At 44.4% G+C, this 24392-nt stretch overlaps 1 protein-coding gene across 2 annotated transcripts in view; it reads right to left on the bottom strand.

Moving 5' to 3' along the window:
- The window catches only part of LOC126326117 (serine/threonine-protein kinase NLK), a 384109-nt gene that overhangs the window by 143492 nt on the left and 216225 nt on the right, over window positions 1-24392 (bottom strand). For both annotated transcript variants that reach the window (XR_007560592.1, XM_049995567.1), the window contains exon 3: window positions 2401-2456. Coding sequence is in view for 1 of the 2 variants with exons in the window: in XM_049995567.1 (XP_049851524.1) it covers window positions 2401-2456 (56 nt within the window). In the remaining variant the exon portion in view is untranslated. The remainder of the gene's footprint in view (window positions 1-2400; window positions 2457-24392) is intronic.

Raw genomic sequence — 24392 nt, 5'->3', positions numbered from 1 at the left:
GTATTCGCAGCGCATTTCGCAGACCCTTTCAATATTCCCCGCTCCGCGTGAGAAGCTGCCGCAGCGTCCGTGACGTTCTAATGCATTATTTTTTTACTACTAACTCACAACACATTTCGCAGACAGTGGGCACGTATACGACTGATTTATCTGCAAAATTATATCATTGTACAGTACACAGTTTAGGAGATGCAATGGCATAAATATTCAGCTGCGTGGAAATGAAACTGCACGTCACATTTCCTAGGCATACAGGCGAAATGTGTGTACAAAAACGCGTGAAATGTGTTAACTATGTTTCACATGTCTATATGTGAGAAAAGCCACTGGTAGAAACCTCACACTAAACCTCTGCAACTACTTCAATCATATTTGGTACACATCTAGAAACAAATATCGTATCTCTTACGGGGGCGATTGTGGTGACGTGGAGAGAGAAGGGAGGATGAAAGAGATGGGAAGGAGGAGACAGGCACAGGTAGGACGAGGAGGAAGAACCGGAGAGGGAGGAAGGAAAGAAAGGAGATGGGAGAGAGATGCGGAGGAAGAGATAAACAGATGGAGAGGCAGGAGCAAATGGGCAGAAAAAAAGAGCACAAGATCGACAGAGAGTGGAGAGTTCCGGACGGGCAGGAAAGGAAAGGGGAGGGGAGGGCTGGAGGAAACGACATGAGAAGCGGAATCAGGCCGTGGACAGAGGAGGAGATGGGCCAACAGAAGAGTGGAATAAACAAATACGCGGGCAATGCCGGCTTTCACAGCTAGTAAAGAAACTCAGAAACTGATGTCCTTCCACTTGCACTCACGATTGTAGCAGGCATCCACCGGGCCAGCGATTTTGTTGAGCTTTCCATGATTATAGAGCGTACTTTCGCATAACATACGCTGCTCTGTAACGAAGCTCTTCCCGACGTTCAAAATTTTCTCGAGTGTGATGAACACGACATTGGAGCGTCAGCTGGTGAAAAGCAACGTAAATACAACTATAAGCTATACCCTCCTCTGGCCAGTATTCCGGAAACTACTAGTATCGCCACAGTGGAAGGAAAGGAATAATAATAATAATAATGATGATAAGGCTTCCCTCGTTCTCGGGTGTGCTGCCGGGTCCAAAAGCCGAAAGTCTACGATATCAGTAATGTAATGATAATCGTCCTTGTGTATTTGTTGGCAGATGAATCGCGTTATAATAAAAATCGTGATTACATGAAAATTTGTGGATGCCTTTACGAGCGTATTGAAAGGTTATCGCAATGGCGTCATTTAACTTACGATTGTTGTTTCTCATTGGAAAGCCGATTGCATTACGGTTGTCATCTATGACAAAAAGCACGAAAACCATACCACGAATTTGAGTCAGGCCACTTTCAGACGGACGCGTTTGACTTTATCAGCATGGAAGAAAAAGAAGAAAAAAAAAAGCACACGCACACACCACATTATCACCCACAAACAATGGCTGTTCATACACACTTATTTACGCAACCCGTGCTTCTAACACAGGTAGGAACATTGGAACTGTCAACAGATGCAGAACCCGACACCGAACAGAAGTGGAATGTTCCTGACATGCAACAATGAACAATCATTCTGCAATCACTTCAGGAAATTTTTAAGCTGAGTATGGAAGTATAAATCGCAATGTAGGGACACAGGTGTCACGATTAGTTATAGTAGTAGACATATTATACCACGAGACGAATGTACCAATATGTTTCTCATTAGGCGAATAATTGTGGTGAAAGCATAGGAAGGGAAACAGGTTGCAAAAGAGGCCGGAAGGAAAGAGAGACTTGCAGGCGCACAGGGCACTGAAGCTGCGCAGCGGTCAGACCTGAAAATCTGTGCAGGAACGCACTCTGACGCGGTTGCCTCACCCGTCTCCCTGACACGTTTTCCGCCAGACCCAAAGTCCCAACTTGTCGCTCTCCGCACCAGCGAACCCTACGCATTAACTGCCCGATTACCGTGGGAGTTGGGACGTCGATTGTCCATCCGCAGTACAACTTTTCCATCAAACAGCTGTCACGCCCATAGACCTGTACATTTAAGATCTGTCGTACCTACGTTTACCGTTACGACCGTCCCTCTGCGATGAGACACGACTGGCTGCAGCGATACACACGTTTAGCACAAAGCCAGGGAGCAAAGAATAGGAGGCAGCTGCTTGGCAGGACGGTGGGACCGGAGTACTGCGGCCGGCTGCTACCGGAAGCATCGAACGTCAAACTTCTCTACTGGCCGACTCCAGCCGGTGGACAGTGTATCGATGAAAGCGTCAGCGCCAGTCACAGGACGACGCAATCCGCGTCGGGGAAGCAACAGGGAAGCCGTCGCGGTGCAGGAGCACAGCTCGCGGCTACTCACCGCGGCGGCAGGCGCAGCCATTGCAAAGGATACATTTCCTGGAAGAAGTCCAGGTGCGGCGGCTGGAGGATGTCCAGCGCGGACAGCACCTGCAACAAGCCAACAAAAGACGGCATCAGCACAGTACAGTACAAGGCGGCCAGGACCCACTGCCACAACTACGTCCCTTCTGACAAACGAATGGTGCCATTTTCACACAGGAAGAATACACGGAAAGAAATGCACTGCCAAAATTTTAGCTGCCAAAGCACATTGCAAATATTTTAAAAAATGTTACAGTTATTCATTTTTGTAGCACGAAGAACCGCTTATAGCAGCGGTTCGTACTACCCTTCCTTCCTAGCCGCGAATCTGCGAGTTTTAAGAACTTACACCGTATCAAAAATGTATCAAATCATTAACTTTTTGAATAACACGCGCAGTTACATAGTCAGCTGAACTGTTCAAGTTTTAACTGATACATAATTGACTTACATTAACAACAAAATCGAGGAATTGTATGATGTCACTCCAGACATGTTTTCCGTCAATCGGAGCTTAATTTAATTATTATGCATATTAAATGAGCTGCAATACGAGCGAATAGTAACTGTTAACAACAACTAACAACTGTGTCAGACAAACCATCAAGTGAAATTGGCTTTCAAATTACGATCGCGCTGTCCCGCGTTATCTGTTTACCAATGCGCCGTCAATCGAAGGTACGTCCCTGCAGGGCCACCGCTGGGCAAACTTCTGTAAGGACACCAGAGCCTCCTCAGCCCACAGCAGTCAATTACGACAAATATTGATTCTTCAGAACCTTGTTTTAAACATCAGCTTTAAATAAATTCTGCCTCAACTGTCAATAATTTATTAACTGAATGTACTGTATTTGAATAGACACAAACATTAGCTCACACCATTATAACAAAATAATAATAATAAATTAATAATATTTACTAAAATAAAAAACCTAACTTTTAGTAAGAAATCTTTACAGCTTGGAAACCTTTGCAGCATACTTCGTTATCTTGATGTAAGTCTCGTTCAAACTTTCAATATCAGCTGTGGATGGAACCGTGAATCATCTACTCTTGCAACGGATGAAGTTATCCACTTCATCGCTGAAGCTCACTTTAGATGTAAATTAATGCTATATTGATAACGGTGCTGGATGATTTAATCCTCTCTCATATCAATCAAGTCACTGGTAGGGTAATAAAAATCCCAAGTTTTCTGCTTTGTCAGATGTGGAAACGTAGCGGCACTGACTGACTTAACATTAGTATTTCTTTGAGAAGATTATCACTCAGGTCGTCAGAATAAGTTCTAAATAATTTCTTAGTCGTATCACTATCATCCAAATTTGTGCTGCAGGTATGAATTACAAAAACGCCTTCAGTCACAACTTTTAGTGTTTTATTACTTACACGATGCATTTCGCACCCTGTGGCTCCATCATCGGGTGTAATTTGTCTTAATACATGCTTTATTTTTCTCTTGAATGAGGTGGAATGCATATTCCTGTCACGAAAGGGTCTGATGTTAGGTTATGAATTTCGTAAGACAAAAGCAGAAAATATGTGAGAAATAGTGGTTCCGCTTTTGACTTATGAAAAAAATGGTTCAAATGGCTATGAGCACTATGCGACTTGACAGCTACGGTCATCAGTCCCCTAGAACTTAGAACTACTTAAACCTAACTAACCTAAGGACATCACACAACACCCAGCCATCACGTGACTTACGAAATTCACACCCTAACATCAGACCTTTTCGTGAAAGGAATATGCATTTCACCCCAATATAGAGAAAAAATAAATCATGTCTTAAGACAAATTCCACCTGCTGAGGGACCCACAGTATCCAAAACTCATCGTGTACCTACTAAAAAACACGAAAAGTTGTGACTGAAGGATTGTTTAAAGTCATACCTCGAGTAAACTGAAGCTGCGAAATACAGATAAAATTGAAAAGAATGTCAGCGTTGGCCGTAATTTTGATGATTTATCAACAGCAATGATCATCTTCAGTGCTGGAAGTTAAAAATTTTCACACAGCGATCAGTTTAGAAGAAACAAAAGACCACAAAAACACCTGAGTATAAACCAACTGTTGGTGACAGCATACCTTTAGCGTACAAAGTAAAGCTCACAGGCACTAGTGTCTAGTTACTAGCAGTAACAGAAGCTGCGAAACGATCACAACAACTGATGCCGCTGTTTACACTCACATATACAGAAGACCGCCCTCTGTGTGACGTGTGTCACGTGAAGACTTAATTTACTTTATTTGGCAAGAGATTACCACAAAATATCAAATGTGCACGTGCAAATCATTAACTGAACATTTCAATTTTAAAATTGTACATTAAAAAAACATAGCTGAAAGGAAGGGGGAAAATGCCCATTTTCAAAACGCCAACGCTGACCTCCCTTCTAACTTTATTTGTCATATGGTCGTTTTGCACACGGCACTCTATGGAGTCGCCAATCAATGCATAAAATTAAATGCAAATTTGTATTTATTCTGATAATGGCTTCAAAAAGTTGCACAAATATTTCCCATTTCTTCATACCGAAATTCCGTCTGTGAAACAAATTTGTGTATGATTACGTCAAATGCCTCTCTTTGCAATTGTTGTTCTTCACTTCATCTGAGTGTGTGTCAGGTGCTCAACTACTATCCCAATCAGATTCACTAAAGAAAGCCTTCCTCCTTCCTCTTTTTCGGAAAAAACTGCCTCAATCCCAATTTCATAACAATTTTTTTTTCAGAATTCGGTATAGAGAGCTCCTACATTTTCATCTATGTCAACCATAAGATTTAAATATTTTTCCGGTCAATATCAACGGAAACATATTTTGACTGCAGAGTCAAACTTCTTACATATAATTTAAAATGTCCGTCAAACATTCAAGAGAATCTTGGAGAAATAACTGATCAGCCTAATCACGAGGCAAATTACTTTGACTTTTTGGGTATTTTAAAACTTGTGGTAATTTTTCTGCTGCAGGCTTCACTTCTTGGCCGGGCAAGCTGGCCGAACGGTTTTAGACGCTACAGTCTGGAACCTCGCGACCGTTACGATCGCAGGTTCGAATCCTGCCTCTGGCTTGGATGTGTGTGATGCCCTTAGGATAGTTAGGTTTAAGTAGTTCTGAGTTCTAGGGGGTTGATGACCTCAGAAGTTAAGCCCTACAGTGCTCAGAGCCATTTGAAACATTTTTTCCACTTCTTGTGCGCCATCTAATTGAGGCACGCCTTGAAGAAACTGACCCTTCTTGCACTGAAGAAATCGTACAGCTGGTTCAGACACCTGAAGAAGGTACCGACTCCTCCATTACTTCTTGTAGGGCGTAATCCTACAAGTTCAGAGAGTGTGCTGCACAGGAGAAAATTTTGTAAGCTGATAAATGTCTCTAATTTTTACATGCAAACATTTTATTTGCTCAGAAATATTTGATCCATTATCAAAGCACTGGGCTGAAAATCAAGTTGAAGCTTGTTAAATTCATTTGTGATAGCATTACTAATTGCATTACCTGTCTTTTTTTGCAAATTAAAACATTTCACAACCTGTCATGAACTTACCATTTATTTTCCTCTTTGTTAAAAAATACCTCAAAATCAGAATATTCTGTTGGTCTTAGAAACGACTACAGTAGTATCGGCGATGTATAGGGAAAAAACAGAGTTTATTACCTTTCTTCTAACATCATCTTTAATATATTACCTCCACACAAAGGTAAAAGCTCTTTCTGTGCTCTCCAATATAAGTAGAGCGTTTTCTTTTCGTGTTTCTCTTGACAGTTTTTAACATAAAACGTATATTCTCTGAAAAATGGGTCATAATTAATCAATAGCTGAATTAACACCAAGAAGTTACCATTATCTGGCTCTCCTAACTGATGGCTACTTCCCCTTAAAAAAATTCGTGAGTCTCAATATACAGGAATATCCATAATTGTTTTTAACAGCTCACGTAAGAATAATCTTCCTTTCAGGAATAGTGTATGGAACATGGGAAGTGCACTGCTACCTATTAGGCTTTTCTCGTAACATCTCCATGCTAAATCATTGTTTTCATGTTCAAGAAAAACCTAGTTCTTTCCAAGTCGTTTTCCTGTCGTCAAATCTTTCATGCAATTTAGCTAACCTCGATGCGACAGGCTTTTTGGGATAATTCTGAAAGCGTGGCCAACAGGAGAGCTTTTCCTTCTGTTCACTCCACACTAACCAATGCCTCTTTACTTCAAATTTGCTTGGAATCTAAGTGATGCCTGGTAAATTTTGTACTTTGTTCGTCTACAACTGTTGAAATATTCGAAGGTCAATGTCCCTACCGCTGGCCATTGCCCAGGAGCAGTTGGATTCTGCACAGTCGGACTTAGGTCCGCTTACCGCTCCTTCATCAGGAGGCATCAGATGTTGTTAGTTAGGTGTTTGCTCAGAGCAAGTTTCCGTTCCTGCTTATGTTGAAGTGTTACTTACAATTGACGATGAATTGTCTTTTGGCACAAAATAGCTACCTATTGGTTTTTTCAACTTTCTCTAGCTCTTTCGCAACCTTTTCATCGTGTTTACGTTTTTCAGATCGCGTCCGTTCTCCAAATTCACGTGGAAAACCCAACATTATCCTGGAAATAGATAATCTCAATACCTACTGAAATACGTTTACAGGAATATAAAAAGCTTCAAATAGCAGTGAAAGTAATAGTACTAAATCATTTTTTAAAATTTTGTAACATACCTCAAAACAATACAGTGTACCTGCACGAGCAATGATGGCTAATTTTCACGAAAACGCCTTGCACACTGCCGTCACCGCCAATATTAACTGAAACGCAGCACTTAAATCTGTCAACACGCCGCGTGTAGAACGCCAGGCGGGCCCGAACACAACGGTAGGCTTTGGCAGTCCTGCTGCCAACGCCGTTTTTATGACAACTGCCAAGTCGCATTCCTTTAGGCCCATTACCACTGGTATTTCATCTCTAGAAAAATTATGATTATCTGTCGCTGACAAACGTGCCAAACGCTACGTGTGGCTATTAATCGAAATGACCGTCGTGCTCGTACGATAGTCCAGCGTAGATACTAATTGTAGTCTAGTTCTCCGAACCGATCGCGGTCCTCTGGTTTGGATCCGAGTGGAGGGATTACACCAGGGACTCAGACGATTCTACGGAGATCTGGGGTCCAAATGTCTCGATCTCCGCTATCGTGTGGAGAAATGTAGGGTCCCCCTGAATAGGTCAGGCGTGCGTTACACGCCGGAAGCGGCTACAAGGGTAGCGGAGTAAGTGTGGAGTGCTCTTGGGGGTTTTTTAGTTTAGAGAATTCCCTCCCTACGCCCGACAACACGCCTCCAGAGACGCGACAAGCTAGTAGTAGGCAAAACGCAACAGGGAACAACAATATTAATGTGGTAATAGTAAAATGCAGGAGCGTCTATAGAAAGGTCCCAGAACTGCTCTCATTAATAAACGGTCACAATGCTCGTATGGTACTAGGGCCAGAAAATTGGCTGAAACCATATGTAAACAGTAATGAAATTCATTTAGTAATCGTAAAAGCGTTGCGGAGATGACATATAAACTCCAGCGGAAGACTCTGCAGGAGAGACGCTCAGTAGCTCGGTACGGGATTTTGTTGAAGTTTCGAGAACATACCTTTACCGAGGAGTCAAGCAATATATTGCTCCCTCCTATGTATATCTCGCGAAGAGACAATGAGGATAAAATCAGAGAGATTAGAGCCCACACAGAGGCATACCGACAATCTTTCTTTCCACGAACAATACGACACTGGAGTAGAAGGGAGAACCGATAGAGTTACTCAAAGTACCCTCCGCCACACACCGTCAGGTGGCTTGCGGTGTAGGTGTAGATGAAATGTTACAAGATGAGGCCTTCTGCGTTTTAAAATTGAAATTCTTGATTTTGAGTCTTAAGTGATTGGCCTTGAGCTGGATTTAAATTAAATTTGTTTTGCTCTTGAGGCGTGAGATTGAATGGCGCATTTAGCCGGGAATTAAATTCTAAAATTAATGTTTGGCTTGCTGTGTTTTTAATGTTTTCTTTACTCTTGTAATGTTTGTCAAATGAATAAAGTAGTAGCATGTTCGAGTGCAACTGACAGCCACCCATTTTGGCCCCTTTCCACAAATTCAACTATCTGTCCTGTCCTGTTCTACGGGTATAGCAGGGGATCTCAGGTAGTAACTTTCTTCTGGTCTGAAGAAAATGTTAGTCGGTACATTGTTTGCTGAAGTTATTTGGGCAATTTTCTCCCTGGTTCACCTCCTATTAATAATCCGATCTCCACATGTGTAACGATGAGGCACACTATCAACGAGGTTGCCTTTGCTGCAGGGGTTATTGTCACCTAAACTGATGGCAAATAGACGCTCATTAATGCAGGTGATGTTATTGATTACCTTGTACCATGTTGTTCTCAAGTCAGACGAAAGAACATCACTACTGATGTTTTTCCACACCACATTCCATTCTATTCCAGCGTATTTAGTTTTTATGTTATTTTTCCTTTCATGTTTCCGTCTTCCAGCTAAAATCGCCTTTGCTGTAACGTTTTTGGAGTTTAAAAGCTTTTTGCTGAGATAGCTTAGTAATATATATTTATCGGCAGCTCTACAGTTCCTGGCCTAACAATGACATAGTTTTGGTCTGTTGCACCCTGGATCGTTACACATTATGCTCCATGTTCGTTTGACATACACTGCCATCGCTTTAGACTTAATGTCGGTTAGTCCCATTCCTCCTTTCCTTGGATCCAAAACTGCTGTCTTCACCGGCACTCGAAACAATTCCCCTTCCCACGAAAACTTTGCTAAGGTGGACATGATAGTCTTCGCCACCATTGATGGAATAGGGAGAACGTGTGCCATGTAGTAAGCCTTGGATAAAATATACGTGTTGACAAACAGTATTCTCTGGAAATGGTCTATGCTACGTTGACAGTTTTTAATCAAAGCTCCCTTGATTTTTCTTGCCACCTCTCGCCAATTTATTACTATCATTTTTAAAAGGGAAGTTGTCAATGCTATTCCAAGAGCTTTGTGTACGTTAACATGGTTCGCCCACTCAATGCGCAAATTAGCAAGCCGCTTTGTATTTAGAAATTTACTTTTGTTTTCATTTACCTATGCACCTGATCCGGAACAATATTTTCCAAGTCCCATCTCTAATCGTGTCACATCTGCTTGATCTCTGATGATTTCGCCTACATCGTTCGCGTAAGCACCTACCACGGGCTTTGATCCTTGAATGGTAATGGCTGTCAGCCCGTGCTGTAGCTGTCTCAGGAAAGGTTCCAGCGATATAATAAACAGCAGCATGGCTAAGAGGCTTCCTTGCGTAACACCCCTTTTTATTTCAATTCGTTTGTGAGTTGACAGTTAACGGAGATTTTTTGCAGTAACACCCATTCCCATGTCCTCGATGATGTCGATCGTTTTTGGCAGGAAGTCCATTCGGCGCATTGTCTCTATCAGGTATTTGTGATTAATTTAATCAAATGCCTTACGGAAGTCTATGAAAAGCAGACAACATTTTACGTTACTTGCCTGCGTTGGCGCAATGACATCGCGATACAATGTCGCAGTTTGTAAAATCGTCCTAAAAGTACAAACTTAGTGCGTGCGCCACACGGCAGGCACAGTGACACAGAAAAATTTCGGAGTAGGTTTCGACACATCGGATTGGACAGTTCCCTTGTAAGAGAGGTTTATTCTTAAGCTCTCGAGACGACTACCTCCGATCAACGGTGCCCGTACCGTAATTTGTATGGGAGGGGGGTGCGACTAAGCCTGGGGCAAGGCGTATTTTTGGTATTTTGGAAGACGAATGGCGAGTTAGGTAGGCAAAAAAATTTAGGATCCGACCATGTTAAAAACCTTGTAATACTGACTTTTCAATCGTTTTCTTGGAAGAAAAGACCCGAGTACACTAATTTTTTTTCCCCTTCGATGGGAGCTAGGGGTGCGGGGTTCGACGCCCCCCTTGTGCTGGCGCCCTCGCTTCCCATCACACTAGCACTCAACAATCGCCGCCACGTCTGAGTCTTCATAACTGCACTCAAAAGCTTTAAAGTGGTTGATGGGGAACTAGGTAATACAGAGTTTTGAACATTAGGACATGTGTATCTCACGCCTTCCTACTGCTAGCACGTAGCGAGATGCTACAGACTGTGGGCACGGCATATGTGACTATGGGCAGGGCATATGTGCAGCCGAGTGCGGCTGCGTGTGTTTATAGGCTGCACAGTGCGCCCGTGAAGTTACTAATAGTTTCGAAACACTTCAACACAGTGATCTGCTGGTTTGTACATAATTTGATTGTAGTGGGAAAACTCCATAGTATGTAGAAAACGTTGCTCTGTAGTATGTCACGGCCATGTTCAAATAGTCCGTTCAAAACTCGTGTGCGATATTTCATGTTTTTCACTGTCTCTTCCGATATATAAGTTTTTGTACTGATTGTTTATACTTTTTCTATAATTTATATACTGATAAAATCATTTTAAAATGAAAATTTCAAGTCTGAAAATCCTAGGTTCACACGAAGACATGAATCTAGTTAGGTTGGTGAGCCGGTACGGCTCGCTATTTAGGTTTTTTGTTTATTTTTTGAAACTATCCGCCTTCTCACATTGGAGTCTCTGGTGGGCGCGTACCTCTGGCGAGTTGGCTTCCCGCGAGGCTGCAGGAGGAGGAAGAAGAAGGGAGTTGCTGTAGGTGAGGTCTGTACCGTGCGGGAGGGCGAGGCCGCTGGGTCGGTGGGCCCCGCAGAAGCACAAGCAGTCTGCCGGGGCGGGACGCCGTGGGCTCCACGATCCCAGTGTGCAGGGCTCGTGTCGTCCTGATGGCGACCAACGTGTGCTCATTCGAGGGCGGACTATTCATTTCCTGCTTCTGCCCTTGGATTCGGACGAACAATTACGGCACGTTTGGTGTTCACGAGAATTCTAAAAAGGCGCACGTCGGTGGCGTGTATAACAAGACTTGAGTGGCGTAAGGTTTGCTTCGGTACTGCAGTCTCCAGCTAGAGCGGTGCTTGGGAGGAGAGCGTTGATATCGGCATTGTCATCTATTTATCTGCTTTAATGTAATTGACTTTTTTGGATCGAAGGTGGAACCAATCGACAGACCGAATCATTGATTGTCTTGTTAAGAAACCTAAGTGGGCCCCAGCATGTTAAACTCTATTATCTGCAGTTATAAAGAGTGATTGACGCTCTGGCACTGTCCAACAATGAACTTTGGCGGTACTGTTAGCCGTTTGTAGCAAGGGAAAGATTGATTGTGCAGCTTTTCAGTCGGACGCTTATGAATCGTCTTAATTGCAGTTCACTTCTTATGGTGTTTTTTGGTTCTACCTGTCCGGGCGAAATCGCCGATAGTATTTTCGTAATTTAGCTTGGGACGCCATTCTGTGGTTTGGAGTGGCCCTCCCACGAGTCTAAAGCCCCAAGTATTTTGTTACTGCCCCGCAACAGCTGACCATTGGTCTCTTGCCTGCCGCACAGTACAGCTGGCTGTTTGCTGCGGCGCGGTGTAGTCGGAGTGGTCAGCAGAACAAACCGACTGCCACGCCCGTCTTAAGATTTGCGAGCCGCATCCACATCGACGCACAATCCCAGTATGCGGTTTGTGTCAGTTGATTGCGCCCTGTTAACGGTTTGCGTAGCGTAGCGTAGAACATCTTCCCCGTGCCGCGTGTGATGCTCAACGGCGGCAATGTGCACAACAGCGCATGGCCGCGACGAAATCTTAAGATATGTGTTGTATATTTTTAATCACCGAGATTCAGAGTTGATTTTTTTTTTTGAAAGGTAAAGATTACATACCTGGTTAATTGTAACATCTATGCTTAATTCTTTAGGTGTAGTACGCATCACATGTAGAGAGGTTTATGGTGTACAGTTTTTAAAAGGAAGGAAAGTAATTTGTGATACGGTGCACATCGTAGAGGCTACGGGGTTTGAGTGTACGTTGATAGTAACCACATTTTATTGCATTTAAGTTGTTTTAATTAAAATTTTGTTATCAATACTTTATTGCCTTTAGAGATAACAGGTGATATCTACGAAAATTGTGGCGTCACAATCTTTTATTTAACCATGCATTATGAAATTTGTATTTTTTCCTTTGCTTAGAAGGGGATTTTGAGTTTTAAGCGTTGTAAATTGATTCTGTGAGCTGTTCTTTGAGCTGTTAAAAATAATACTTCAGGAACTTTCAGTAACGAACTATACTGAGGATTTTGCTGTTCATGATAACGAATATTCGCTTAATTCTTTAAAATCAAGTTAGTAAAGTTGTAAAATTTTACACGTAAGAAAAGGCTTTTATCAGAGAAACTATGCCTGCGCGTACTCCCCACAAATACCACGTATTCAAAGCATGGGCCTTCGGGCGTTGTCTGATGTTTTCCCCGGTACGTATACAACCTAACACCTGCGGCGCCATGTCCGTGTCCCACTTCACCGACTTCGGTCAGTTCAAAATTTTTTTGGTAGTGCAAGTTTGGAAATTTTGAGATGGCAGCGTTAGAGAGGCAATGCGTCTCCATTAACAACAGCTGATCAAACTCGAGCAAACCTTTACAGAGGCACACCACACCAGATGATGCAGGAGGCCAAGGGTAGGGTGGTCAGTGCTCAAGCCGTACTCGGCGTTACGAACGGTTCACACCGGTTTAAAAATGACCGGAAGGAAGTTAAAGGCTCTCGTTCAGGAGTTCCTTCGGCGTCTGCCGACGATGCTAATGTCAGCAATGTCAATGAAACTGACTGCCAATCAAAGACTGACTGTCCGAGACATTGCAGAAGAATGTAACATTTCAACTGAATCTTGTCACGAAATCCTGACGCAGCATCTCGGAATGCATCGTATTGCCGCCATGTTCGTCGAATGGTTCACGATTAAAGATGAGAGACGTCAATCACGGAAGAGATTTTGGATCGCGCAAATAAGAACGAGATGTTCTTAAGAGAATCGTAACTAGTGATGAGACGTGGAACTAAGGTTATGAAATTGAGACTAAGGTTCCGATTTGACAATGGGTCGGGAAAGGTTCTCCAAAATCAAAGAAAGCTAGTCATGTGAAGTCAGGTCAAATGTAAAAACCGTGCTGATAGTTTTCTTTGACTTTGAAGGATTAGTTCATCAGAAATTCATGCCACAGGGACAATCGGTTAATCGATGGTACTATCGGGACGTGTTGCGACGCCTGCGTGAAAATGCGAGACGAAAACGGCCCGGAATGTGGCGAGACAATTCGTGCAGCGCCACCCTCGGTACTCTCCAGACCTGGTCCCTGTGGACTCTTTATCTTCAAAGTTAGACTCCCGTTGATTGGACAGATTTGCAACGACGGGTGAGATAAAAGAAAATTAGGATGCAGCGCTCCTAGCGATCCAGCGAGAAGCGTACCGAGACTGCTGGAGGAGAATATTTCGAGGGAGACCGTGCACAATAAATAGGAGGTAAGCGTAGAAAAATTTTGTGGACAAATTGTTGCATTTTTGAAGACACCACGTCCGCATTTTGGCACGGTGCTCCAAACCCCGCGCCTCTGCCGCGCCTCACCGCTAGCCACGGCCACGGAGGCCGAGGCAGCTGGCACGACTGCGCCCTCTTCTTTTCGACGTTTCTAACAACAACACAGTAATTAATACTATGCAGGCGAAGAACGTCAGGGCAACAGCCCTGAATTACTTAAAAATACAACAACATCCGATCGATATTAAAAACCTGAAACACAGTGATGCCTTAGCGAAGCTTTTAAATAAGTTGCAAGGCGAAAAGGGGGCAGCCACGCTGTCGTCAGTAAAAATTGGGCGTGGGCCACGCTAGCGGATGGTAGTTATGTGAAAACGAGTCCGTGCCTCGAAAACATCTCGCTGGATGACACCGCAATACGGGCAAACACTTTCTGCTTTCCAGCTGCTGCCCACAAAACAACACGGGGGTTGCACCAGCGGAACCACAATACACATTCCTGACACTGTAAGTTTAGTTTGTTAGTCGGTCGATTTGGGGAAGTGGACGCGACAGCGAAGTCGGGCTAGAGAACCCGAGCGTGCTGGTGGTCAGCACACTGCGCCGCCTCGCTCCATGTCGATTTGCGGCCGGTCTGACGTGTGTGCTGACTGAAGAAAGTCTCGCAAGTCGAGGTCCGATACAACAGTGTTGTACTGGATGACCGGTTTCGACAGCGCTACGCTTTCCTCATCGGTAATTTTAACAACTTACTGTCCACCGCAAATTTTTAATACGTAAGTTCCGATGATGAAAGCACAGTTCTGTCGGAATCGGTCATTCGGTATAATGCTATGCTAGCGGATTTCGACTTGCCAAGTTTCCTTCAGCACGAGATGGCGTTCTGCGTACGCCGCGCAGTTACACTGTGAACGTGCGGGTACTGGATGTCGGCCCGTGGCAAACGCCTGACACAGACACTGGACGCCCTCGCTGGACTACTGTGCGTCCGCCACTCGAACCGCGAGCAACAGGCACCTCTGTAGTCGGGCGCTCCTTCCACCTAACTCCTGCGGAAGGCTTCCGTCTGCCAAATAATCGACGTCTCGAAGGTTTCCATTTGGCTCGAGAACTGAAGCTGCCGCAAAGTTAATGTATCCTTATTTAAATAAATCCCACTGTGAACAATGATGTAATTAGCGTACGTGCCTATGAATTTGGACGGTATGTGTTCGTCCTCTGTGCAGCCCGTATGGTTTTTTAAGGATATCTGACGATGAAAAAGCGCCCAACACTTTTCTGCGAACTATGTGAGACACTATCGTCATAGAACACACGGAAGTCCGGTGCTAAGAATAAGAGATGGTGCGTGTTCACAATAATTTAATTCCATCCGACAAACTGAGTCTTACTACGTCAGCAACAGGTGTCTATGTATAACCCGAATCTTCGTACTACCCACAACAAGCAAAGCTTTTTGTAATAAATAAACAGAAGGCGGAAAGAATGAAACACATTCACAGGCATGCAAGCCGATAACTTCTCGTAACATAACAATATATGTTTCGCGACCGCTTTCGTTTCTGTTGATGAAAGGGGGAACAAATATTGCAAGAAACAGTGTCTGTCCACCTCACGTAAATCTGCAGTCGCGAGTTGTTCATGTTATCCGCGGGCGTGACGTGTAGAGTTGAGCTATCCTCCTTTTCGTCTGTCCACACCATTCTACGTACGACATAGCTACCTAATCCCGTACAGAGGCGCAACTGTCCAGTATCGACGCTACGAGGCCCAAGCCCGTCTAAATCGGGGTCTGGCCTCTCCTTCTTAGGCTGACAACGGGTCAGCGAACGTGAAGAGAAAGCAAAGTGTGGAAAAAAGGGTGGATACGTCGCCTCCGGCACACACTGGACGCGGCCCGCCCAGACTCTAGATGACGCTGCTCCAGCCGCTCCAGCGAGCGGCCAGTACAGACGCAGCAGCGAGCGGGCCATCCGGGACAACGCTTTCTGAGACTCTCGACAGTTGGCCTCCCTCCCCACGTCCAGGGGGAACACTCGCGATACGTTTCTGACGAGAGCCACAGCAGGTGACCTCTGGAAACTTTCACACTCTACCGTACAAGACCAAGTTCCTAAACGCGGCGACAGACTCACCGCCAACTGCCAATTAACTTGCTACTATTGTGTGATATTATTGACGTCCTTTTTATAAAAAGTTTGGGTCGAAAAGTTGGGCAATCTGAATCCTACAGTAGTTGTAGTTGCTGCAGTTACTTTCAGAAGATACAAGGTAGACGGAAAATAAACCACACACGAAAACTTTATGTGAAAATTGATATGAGCTTAAGACACACAATAGCAGCATCTGCGTGCGTAAGTCGAGTCACAGGAACAGGATTCTCCACGTCCCTACAGAAAAAAGGTGTTCCCGAGGTGATACATCGACACCGCCAGTCACGATTGCAGCGCGCACGACGGCATCATGGAGACTGCGCCGTGGCTCAACGCAAATGCGTCGCTGGTCGGATCAGTCACGTTTCTCGTTGCACGCGCCGCCACATGTCAGTGTTAAGACTCGGCTTCCACGGGACCCGCGGCAGTAATCGAAGACGCCACAGCACTCGTGGGCTGTGTGAACATTACTGCCGATCACCAGGATTCCGCCTTCGCCTAAGCCAATGCTACTTCCGGCAGGATAACTGCCACACTCGTAACCCACTGGTTTGAGGGGCACAACACTGAACTCCGTGGCCCCCCAATCCGCCTGATCCGAAGGCGACGCCGCACAATGTGGGACGCGGTCGGACGCCTGCTCTGCACCAACAAGCCACCGGGCCGGAACTGACCTTGTCGAATCCGTGGCACGCGGAATCGGGTGTAGTTCTTTCCGAAGGTGGACCGACACACTGTTAAACGGGTGGTGCACCAGTGTTAACCAGCCGCCTTCACTGTACAAGGTACTTCCCTTCAGGGCTTGTTCGCGTTCCATATACGGATTGAGCGCGGAAAGAATGAATGCTTGCGCGCTGTAATAAATCCGTCCAATCTTGTCTCTGTGTTGACCACGGGAGAGATCCGTTCAATATTTTTTTGGTTCCTCACTTAGAGTTGGTCCTTGAAACTTTTAAGTAGTCGATGATTTGCATATATTTTCAGTTTTCTGCCAGTTCAGTTTTTTCAGTATATTCGTGACGCTTGCAGACGGTACAAACGTCACGCGACGCATTTCAAAAGCTTTTTTAATCCCGTAGCACGCTGCAAAATCTTTTAATCCATCTTACACATGTTCAGTTTTAACGCCCTCGAAGAAATAATGTCCAATAACATTTTTCATGAATAGCGCAGTCTCCATTTTATACGCAAAATATGGTGCCCCCTCACGTTAAATCAGTATCCGGAGGCAAAATACTTAAATCCTTTGGCGCTCCTGTGATATGAGAGAGAGAGAGAGAGAGAGAGAGAGAGAGAGAGAGAGAGAGAGAGAGAGAGAGAGAGAGAGGGGGGGGGGGGGGGAGGGGGGGAATCACAGTGAAAAGTGAAAGGAGGCGAAATATGAAAACGAAGAGTGGTGGATACTTGGACTGTCAGAACACTGGCACAAGTAAGAATACTAGAAAACCTTAAAAGAGGGATGGAAAAGACTAATATGAAAAAGAGTCGCTCAGGTACAATGGGGTGGACGTGAATAACTGCTGTTAGACGAATGTAGACGATGCTACTGGCAGGTTTATTGATGTAAGGCTGAAAGCAGAACGAAAAGATACATTGATTATCTGGGTACATTTCCCAAATTCAGAACATGATGACCAGCTTGCAGAAGAAACGTACAACACCACGTAGAAAGTAAAGGATGATAATCAAAAATACTGCAAAAGAGTAATGGGCGATTGTGGGAGAAAGGCGGCCACGGTCTTGGAAGGAGGTGTGACAAAGAGGAACAGCTTATTTACTCTGGTAGGGAAAGACACACCTCTAAGACATCAGACGATAAACATAGAAACCACATTTCCTTTATAGTGGTGGAGAGACGTAAAAAATGGAATCAAAAAGGTGTGCACATTAACAGGTGCAGATAATAGTTAACGATCACAATTTCCTTATAGCAGCAATAGAAATAAAAATGAAAAAGCTGAAGAAGGTGCCCGTGTGAAGAACTGGAACCTAGAAAAGATAAGAGCCTTGAAAGAAACAATCATGGAAATGCTATCATATGAGATTACTAAACATTACAAGACATAACTACGTCATAATGTCAACTAGTATTGGAATATGTTATATAAAGGAATCATAAAAGCACGACAGAAGTACAAGATATATAAACGATAAAATAGCAAAGAAGGTACGTGTTGCAGAGGAAATGATTTCGAAGATAGAGGAGAAAACAAAATTTAAAAAATAACAATGAAAAGGAACAAAAATCTGTATGGAAGACTGAGTAACGAAGTGCGTATAGGAACAGAGCAATCTAGAGAAAGGACTGAAAGAGGAGTGCGATGGAACTGAAGGAGAAGGAGTGAAGTCGACGGTGTGGCCCAACAGGCGCGGGGCTGTTCCACCGGCAGGTGCGTGTCTTCTTGCTGACGTCACCTCGGCAATTTGCGCCTACGAGATGAAACCTTTAGCCCAACAGAAACCTGGGCGACGAGAATCTCCGAACGCGGGACCCCACCGCCTGGCGGCAGCGACGTTAACCCCGCTGACTGTACAAAAAGAGAGGAAGCGAAGGCAGGATGTGTTGTACAGCACAGCAGAGATTGCAGCGTGATGCTGCGAGAATACGGTGTACAGAGGTCGTGAGAGCGTCCTCGAGAGCTGTACGACACGGATCAGGAACCAACAACTAAGCAACTTGAGTTATTAAACGGTCTAAATGAATCGGCCAACAATCATAATGCACGAAGTTAAAGAACGAATGTGAAAGCAGCAGCACAGATATGATACTCTGAGAAATACGAAATGTTTGAACCGAGGGCTAAGTGAAAGGTACTGAGGTTATGAACAAAATATACGATAGAGGTGATTGGACGACGGAAACAACAAATGCAGTGTTCACAGGAAAATTAACCTTACTTCACATGCAGCCAAAGTTACGTTAAGAAACATGAAAGAAAGATTGGAAAAGGAAATTAAGGAGATTCTGGCTGAGGAGCAATTTGTCTCTAGACTGAACATAGGCACAAGAGATGGAATAGGACTCTTTCGAATTTTGGGAGAGACGGCTACTGAAAAGGTATCAGAGAACTGGAAAAGACATTTGATAATGCAGCTACAGCGAATGAAAAGGAGTGGACTGGAAACCCAGACATTTATATGTAAATCAAAAAGTGTCACCATAATAAGAGAATGAGGTACCAAATGGATAGAACTAAGAAAAAGAGGAAGACGAGGCTGCTGTCTGCCTCCTACCCTTTTGAGTCTACTTAGGAAAGGGCCATCCCAAGCCAAGTCGCCTAATATCGCAAAAAGCTCCGGCATGACCATCACGGATTTTACTAAAATTCTGTGTGAACATTCGCACGTGGTCCCAGTGAATACTGGTAAAGTTTTACCTTCGCCAATTTAATACTTGGAAAGATATAGTTCTTTCTTTCACTCCAAAGCGCCGATATCGACAGCGCACCGACGAGCTTTCGACAACTTTGAGACATAACATCTCTGGCAATTTTTTCTTGAAACAACCAAAACTATGCCATCTTCTACAACTTTTTGCGCTCTCCTAAACGACATAATGGAAAAAGATTTCCTCAGCAATGCGCTGGAACTGCGGGATAAACCACGCTGTCTTTTTTTCCGCCTTCTACGATCGAACTGCAACGCCTAAATATAGTGGCGCTTTAGAAAATGGTCTTTGTAATGAAATAGTTTGCAGAAAACACCTTTTTCGTAAAAGTGGACCAAAAATGGCCATTTTGGCTTATTTAGAAACTACTGGAAAGCAGTAGGAGAGTGAAATTTTATATTCTAAGACTTTCTATTGGTAAGTTATTAGGTGCAAGGTTTCAGGTGTATCCTACAATTGATTCCGGAGATATAAAAAACTAACTTCACGTTTTTTACGAGTGTCTTTTTGGCAGACTGCTTCAATTTATCCACAAGCAAAACAGTCGAGGATATTTTATTATTATTTCGCTTTCTATCGAGAAAATTTTAGCGAAGATTTATGTTTCAAAGTTGGTGAAAACTGACAGTTGCACTTGTGATAGCTCCGCTATGGGGTCAAACATATCTCCGGAAGTATTGAATTACCGAGAGCGAAACTTTACCAGTGTTCATTGGAAACATGTAAAATTTTTCACACACAATTTCATCAAAATTCATGATGGTCATGCGGGGCCACTTGTCATGGAGCGATCCGTCGGTGTAATGACTCAAAATATGACTGACCACGTCCAACTAACAATGTGGTAAGATAGATCTGGAGGAGGAAGATTATCGTGTTTGAGATTTGCACACAACATGGTCCTTGTACTAACAGATGAAAAAGAACTACAGGATACAGTGGGTACCACTGAAGCTGAAGGAAAGATTTATGGAATGAAAGTCAATGCATAGAAAACAAAAGTAATTGCAGTAGGAGGAAACAATGTTAGAGATAATGCTGAATGAAGAAATATTACAAGATACGCGTAGTTTTAGATACTTGAGAAGCGGAGAGAAACCAGAATGAATTTGTCACTCTGCAGAGGCACGTGCGCTGATGCAAATTAAGACCGCCGATCTCGAGACTAACTCTGGACGCTGCCTTCGGGCGGCAGGTGCACTACCCACTGAGCTACCTAAGCACGACTCACGGCCCGTCCTCTACATCCGCCAGTAGCTCATCTCCTACCTTGCAACCTTGCAAAAGAAAGGAAGTTTCACGACAGCGGGGACACCGCTGCAGAGTGAAAAGTTCATTCTGGAAACATCCCCCAGGCATTGTCTAGGCCATCGCTCCGCAATACCGTTTCTTCCAGGAGTGCTAGTCCTGCAAGATTCGGGGGAGAACTTGGGAGAAATTTAGAAGCTGTGAACACGGGGCGCGAGTCGTGCACGAGTAGCTCAATCGGGTTTTACGCGGTATACTCAGGAGCGGCAGATAGACGCAATATTTTTTCGAACGACCTCTGGAACGCACTACAGAATCTGCCGCGCTGCTGGATTATCCTTGGCGAGAGACGGTGCACATGTTGAGACGGAGACCGACTTTAGAACGAACAATGGTGACCCGACAAAGGATACCAGAAGATTCACTGGCACGAGCAGGCAATGGGAAGACTCTATTGCAATTACTGGTACAACGACTCTATTTTCTTTCATTCGGAGGTCGGAGTTTCCTTTCTTTTCCATCAAAATAATAAAAAAAACAATATACATATAAAAGATAAAAATAAAATGATATTGCTGCTGCTGGATCGAGTTTAGACTCCCCCCCCCAAAGGCAACAGTTCGAGTCTCTGCCCTGCACGATGTTTTAATAAGCCAGGAAGTTCCAGGATAAAAAGCGACTATAGGAGCAGGGCAAGAACTAGAACCGAGATAGCAATGACGGAAGACGTATTCCATAAGAACAACTGAGTTTTCTACCGCAATATGGTCAAAAACTTGCGGAAATGTTTTGCCTAGAGTGCTCTCCAGTATGGTGCTGAAACTCGGGCACAGAATAAGAACGACAAATCGAGGCTGTACGCTTTTCACATGTGGACAAGGGGGAAGGATGGAAACAACAAGTTTGACGTATACAGCGGAAAATGAAGAGTGGGAGAACAAAGGCAATTACTGAATGTGATGAAGAGAAGGAAAAGAAACTGGCTCGCATATGTTATGAACGAAGGAGGAGCATATAAAAACACTTTCGACAGGGGGAATACCGAGAGTGTGGGGAGCTGAATTTGGTGAGTAAATATTTCGTAAAGAGCGGTCAGCGGTAACGGAACGGCCAACGCCGGCCGTCACACCGCCCGCGCCAGTGTGTGGGACATATCTCGTGCGGGCTCACCGCTGGGACAGAGCCGACGCCACGGGAGTGCAGCGCCTGCCGTCACACCGACTCGTCTCGGACAGTCTCTCGTGCAGCACGTAGAAGCACAAGCCCGGCGAGTACGTTCCCCCTTGTTTCTACTACAGAAAAGAAATAGCAGATATAGTAGCAGATATGCACAGCGATTAGCGAGACGCGAAATAAGAACATCTGGCTCCTTGTAAAGTTAACCTACTCGCACAAATCGGAGTAAGAAAAAAAGTACGGGAATCAAATCGACTGTTTTGAATGAGGCCACCATCAGCAGTTGCGTACAACGCGAACACACCGGTACGAATAACGCGAGGGGGATCGGCACTGGTCGCTCAAGTAGAGATCTTTATTTCTGTTGCAGAGCGATTGCAGTCACAGCGTCGCTGCCGTCTGTGTCGGCACCGGAGCCCTGTGTGACGCGTACTCGTTACAACACCGAAGGCGGATTCCGTACGCGACTCACCCGCCTGTGCTTCGGCCTGCCTGGCGGCTACTCTTCACTGATACGAGCAGTCTCGTAACATTGAATCTACACGGCTGTAATACTAGAATTGGCGACGGCCACGCTGTGATTGAAATTTGCGACAGAAATAAAGACATCTACTTCAACGACCAATGCCGATCCTCTTTTTGTTATTAATCGAATCCCTTGTTACGTAGAATAAAAACACGGCCGTGGACAAAATAAGAACGCTGACTGGTAGAAGGCAATCTCGGGGGAGTTCCAGCGAAATATGTAGGGACACGCAGAGCCATAGTGGCCCTACGACTTTTTGCTAGAAGAAAGATTGAAGACTGACAAACCTAGATTCATAGCGGAAAGCTTTTGACAATATTGACTGGTATATACTTTGCGTGAGTCGGAAGGTCGCAGGAATAAAAAACAGGGAACGGGAGTTTATCTACCCCGTACAGAAAGCAGACGGAGAGGGCGGCAGCAGCAGCTGAGAAGGCAGTGCGACTGGCCTGTAGCCTCTCCCCGATGTCAATCTCTACTCCGAGCGAGCACTTCGAGGAAAAGAAATAAAAACTAGGAGGAGTACCGATGACATCGTAATTCTGCCATAGAGGGCAAACGATTTGGACCAGCCGTTGAATGGATTGGGTGATTAGGAGACGAGCGTCAGCAAAACGTTATGTATCACACCTCCGCTGACTGCCAGACAACTCTTCCCGTTTAGCTTCGTGGTTTTCGGTGTAGTTTTCCACGTATTCTTCTCGACAGTTAATGTTTATAATCCATTAAGTGTTCTCTCGAGCAGTTTCATCCCTGCCGTAATTTTCTAGGGCTAGTAGTTCATAGAACAACGAAAGTTAACTGCCAGAACCATCAGACAAGTAAAACGGCAGTTCACAGGAGACCAATTGACACAACTGAATGACGACTTCAAGAAAAACAACACCAGGAATGTCTACAGAAGTTTTAAACGGAACATTACCTAGTGACTGGACCTCTGCCTTGATTCATCCCATACACAAGATTCGACAATAATTATCGAGGAATCTCATTGGTACCTGTCACATACAAGATTTTATCCGAGGCTTTACTAATCAGAGCCGAACCTCAACTGGACCCACAGCTCGTGGAATACCAGGCAGGATTTACTAAAGGTCGCTCTTATACTGAACAGATACTGAACCTGAAGTTAGTGCTACGACAAGTAAAAATGGGTGGTAAGAAGTACGTCGTCATCTTCGTTGACTTCAAGAAGGCATATCCAATGAGCTGATAGACCTACTCTCATGAAGATCCTGCAAGAAATAGGGCTAGATGAGAAGACTCACAGCCTTATCCAACAGATTTAAAGCAACACAGTGTTAAGCTCAGAGGAACCCTCTCAGAAAATTATGAAATCAAATCGGGAGTTAAATAGGGATATGGTCTGTATCTTCTCCTCTTCAACTGTGCCCTGGAAGAGGTAATACGAGAGTGGCGGAAGGAGTTAGCTCGAGAGGGCATTCCAAATGGTATCTCCCTGGGACATAAGTGCAATGGGCTCAATGTTGATTGCCTGACATTTGCTGATGACCTAGCACTTCTATCAGATTCAATAGAAACTTCAGTGAAACAACTCAGCGTTCTCCAACAGCAAGCGGCAAAGGTTGGGCTTCATGTATCACTTGAAAAAACGCAGTACATCACGTACATAGGTGAATCTCCTATACTGCATCTACACCATGAAGAGATCACGAAAACGAACAGGTTTAAGTACCTGGGAGAATGGCTGGAACCTAATCTATCAACTCAATAAGCTAGAGCTCTCATACCAGCTGACCAAGAATACTTATAATAAACTGAAGCACTACCCGCCTTATTTCTTTCAGAATGAGTAATACTCAATAGGAAGGGACTTACTGAAGAGATAAAGAGAGAAAGATAGTGAGGAAGAGAGCTGGGGTCAGTCAAAGAAGGCGACAGTTATAAAAGGCGACCCAACCGAGAGCTCTACGAGTACCGTGAAAGAATTGCAGATGTAGCTAGGAAAAAAACGTCTAGCATTTTATGGGCACGTTTACAGGATGCATCGTGCCAGATTGACCA

This window comes from Schistocerca gregaria, chromosome 1 (genome assembly GCF_023897955.1).
Source record: "Schistocerca gregaria isolate iqSchGreg1 chromosome 1, iqSchGreg1.2, whole genome shotgun sequence".
Taxonomy (NCBI): Eukaryota; Metazoa; Arthropoda; class Insecta; order Orthoptera; family Acrididae; genus Schistocerca; species Schistocerca gregaria.
This window is presented reverse-complemented; position numbering and strand designations above follow the sequence as displayed.